The 3698-nt window shown below is 45.6% G+C and overlaps 1 protein-coding gene across 1 annotated transcript in view; it reads right to left on the bottom strand.

The window, feature by feature from the left end:
- The window catches only part of LOC108796904 (extracellular calcium-sensing receptor-like), a gene marked incomplete at its 5' end in the record, with an annotated part of 19231 nt that extends 17743 nt beyond the window's left edge, over window positions 1-1488 (bottom strand). The window contains one exon of the mRNA XM_018568460.1: window positions 1197-1488. Within this exon, the coding sequence (XP_018423962.1) occupies window positions 1197-1488 (292 nt within the window). The remainder of the gene's footprint in view (window positions 1-1196) is intronic.
- Between the last annotated feature and the right edge of the window lie 2210 nt (window positions 1489-3698).

Below are 3698 nucleotides of genomic sequence, written 5' to 3'. Positions count from 1 at the left end.
TTACGTTCTAATTCGAACTTTAGAACATGGGAAAAGTTCGAATTCAAATTCAAAATCAATGCAAGTATATGGTGGTAGAACTTTGATAATCAAATGTCCCCATTTTGAAGCCTTATATGCAATTTATTGGCCATAAAAAGGTGTATGGGGATCCGGTTACTTCCCTGGGGGATATGTATGGGGATCCGGGTACTGCCCTGTGGGGATATGTATGGGGATCCAAGTACTGCTCTGCGGGACAGGAATCAATTAAATTTTTTTTATTTTTTTACTACCGTTTTTAAAGGAGCAGTGATGTTGACATCACTTAAAGGGTAACAATAAAAATGAAAAATTCCTTTAAATATCGTGCCTGGGGGGTCCCCTTAACCTGCCTGTAAAGTGGTGGATCTGTACAATGTATAGAACCTGCTGCAGCCAAAATTACATTTATAAAGAGAAAAAAGAGTATGGTTCCCCCTCCCAAACAATACCAGACCCTTTAGATCTGTTAGGAATTTTAAAATGTGGGGTTCCCCCTAAAATTCCCAACCAGACCCTTGATCCGACCACATTCCTGGCAGGGCAGGAAGGAGGGGGGGAGATGAGCATGCGGCAGAAAGGGGGCCACTTGCTATCGGTACTGGGAGGGTGCTTTTCCAGGGTCGCCCCTGGAAAAGCACCTTGTCCCCGTGCCGAAGGGGACAAGGGCCTCCTCCCCACCAGCCCTGGGGCGTTGGTTGTGGAGGTGCGGGCAGGGGGCTCATTCACACAAGGGTACCCCTTTAATAAAGGGGCACCTAGATGCGCACCCCCCTTGTGAATGAGTAAGGGATACTTATACCCCGACCCATTCACTAAAGGGTTAAATAAAATTGTAAAAAAGAGACCAGACTTTTGAAAAAAATCCTTTATTTGGAAAAAAAGGTTTTGACAAGTCTTTTATTTTAAAACATAATAATTCCGCAGAATGGCATTCTGACAGATGCCGGCAAAATATAAACAATTGGGCGGAGCTAGCGGTGACAGTTGTAGGGCATCTGACAGGTGAGCCATGATTGGGCAAAGTTATCATGAATTTGCCCAATCATGGCTCTTACCGAGTACTGGGCCCTTATTGGGCAAAGTCTTGCACCTGACAAGGCTTTAGCCAATCAAGGCTTCACAAATACATAAATACACCCAGACACAACATTTCCAATTGTTATATACTGTACCTGTGGGAAATGAAGGACGCCAGTTATCTGGGCAATAGGAATAGATAAAAAGGAATACTGGTCACCTACAATGCCGACCATGGCTGAAGATGTATGACAGTTATACCCAGGAAAGGAGTTTCCAAGTCCTGACAGCAGGGACAGAACTGCTCCCACTGCCTGAGACTCCGACATACAGGAATCCAATGCGCTGAAGCCAAGAGTGATATTGGGCAGCAGCTCCGGAGAATTGTTAATTTCATTTACTGCAAACATGAGGCCCAGAACATCCCGATAGTAACGAATGTGGAACCTACACAAGGTGAAAGAACATCAAGAGATATTACGGCTTATGATCATTATGCTGTGTGCCCTCTCATATTTGCCCCATCAAAATTGAAGCCAATGTGTCTTGTAATGGCATTGGGGTCCCTGATCGCAGCAGAGGACCAGGATCCCAACACTCCTAGAAGTGTTGGATTCTGTATGATCTTCATGCAGCGGTTTCTCTGCAACACAGCTGCGATTGGCAACCTCGGCAGCGAGGGAGTTGAGAATTAATTACACTATATTGCCAAAAGAAATCATTGGATTCAGGTGTTCCGTAAAATTTCCTTGCTACTAAATATTCCACGGTCACCTGTTACTGGGATTATAACAAAGTGGAAGCAACTGGGAACAACAGCAACTCGGCCACGAAGTGCTAGGCCACGTAAAATTACAAAGCAGGGTCAGCGTGTGCAGAAGCGCACAGTGCGCAGAAGTCGCCAACTGTCTGTGCAGTCAATAGCTACAGACCTCCAAACTTCGTGTGGCCTTCAGATTGGCACAACAACAGTGCGTAGAGAGCTTCATGGAATGGGTTTCCATGGCCGAGCAGCTGCATCCAAGCCTTACATCCCCAAGTGCAATGCAAAGCGTGGGATGCCGTGGTGTAAAGCACGCCGCCACTGGACTCTAGAGAAGTGGAGACGTGTTCTCTGGAGTGACCAATCACGCTTCTCTGTCTGGCAATCCGATGGGCGTGTCTGGGTTTGGCGGTTGCCAGGAGAACGGTACTTACCTGACTGCATTGTGCCAAGTGTAAAGTTTGGTGGAGGGGGGATTATGGTGTGGGGTTGTTTTTCAGGGGTTGGGCTTGCCCCCTTAGTTCCAGTGAAGGGAACTCTTAAGGCATCAGAATACCAAAACATTTTGGACAATTTCATGCTCCCAACTTTGTGGAGTTTGAGTTTGGGGACGGCCCCTTCCTGTTCCAACATGACTGCGCACCAGTGCACAAAGCAAGGTCCATAAAGACATGGATGGGGGAGTTTGGGGTGAAGGAACTTGACTGGCCTGCACAGAGTCCTGACCTCAACCCCATAGAACACCTTTGGGATGAATTAGAGCGGAGACTGCGAGCCCCTCCCCCAACATCAGTACCTGACCTCACAAATGGTCCAACATTCCCATAGACACATAAACCTTGTGGACGCCTTCCCAGAAGAGCTGAAGCTGTTATAGCAGCAAAGGGCGGAGTCAACCCAATACTGAACCCTACGGAATAAAACTGGGATGCCATTAAAGTTCATGTTCGTGTAAAGGCGTCCCAATACCCTTGGTAATATAGTGTATCTTCTTAGCAGGAGGCATATTAATTAGAAAATCTATTTTACCAACAGAATCTCTTTAACAAGGAAGAAAACATTTGCTGTTTATATTTTGTATCAATCTAATCCTTCTATGGAACGCTCCCCTGGATCCGCTAGGACCAGCTGCTGTGGAAGAATACTCTATATTTTCACCACCCTTAATGTTAATAACGCCTTCCATAGGCAGATATTATAGTATTTGTCATTTACGTGGAGTCTCTTTGTTTCTTTTGTGATGACTTGAAATTAGGGTTACCTGATTTTCAAAATGAAATCTGGGGAAACCCTATTGACCGTGCCCACTTATAACCACACCCATAAATCGCCCATTTGCAGCCACACCCACAGAATCATGCCTCCCTTTTTAGCATGTCCGGAAACAATTTATCACAGACTTCTGGAAGAGGAAGCAGACATTGACGATGTAATGACTAAGTGCCCTGGGAACTATAAGGAGTGACATAATGTGGCGCATGCAGAGCACCACAATGAATCATGCGTGCAGTAAAATTACACTAACAGTGGGAGCTGAAGATGCATGATTAAATTAACCCTGAGGCTACTCTACAATGGGTTAAGCATGTGTAAACACACAAAGTGAAGTTATCAGGAGTGTGTACCACATATAGTACAGGGATCAGGAGTGTGTAACGCAGAACACAGGGGTCAACAGTTAATGGAGCAGAGAGCAGGGGTCTGGTGTACGTAACATACAGAGTGCAGGGGTTAGGAGTAGGCAGTAGGAGTTCAGTATTAAGTAATGCAGGGTTCAGTAGTACCACAGGGTTCAAGGGTCAGTAGTAATTAAGCAAGTAGTAAGTGACGCAGAGTTCAGGGTTTAGTAGTAAGTAACGCAGAGTTCAGAGTTCAGTAGTAAGTAATGCATGGG

This window comes from Nanorana parkeri, unplaced genomic scaffold, assembly GCF_000935625.1.
Source record: "Nanorana parkeri isolate BGI_ZX_2015 unplaced genomic scaffold, ASM93562v1 scaffold1192, whole genome shotgun sequence".
Taxonomy (NCBI): domain Eukaryota; kingdom Metazoa; phylum Chordata; class Amphibia; order Anura; family Dicroglossidae; genus Nanorana; species Nanorana parkeri.
This window is presented reverse-complemented; position numbering and strand designations above follow the sequence as displayed.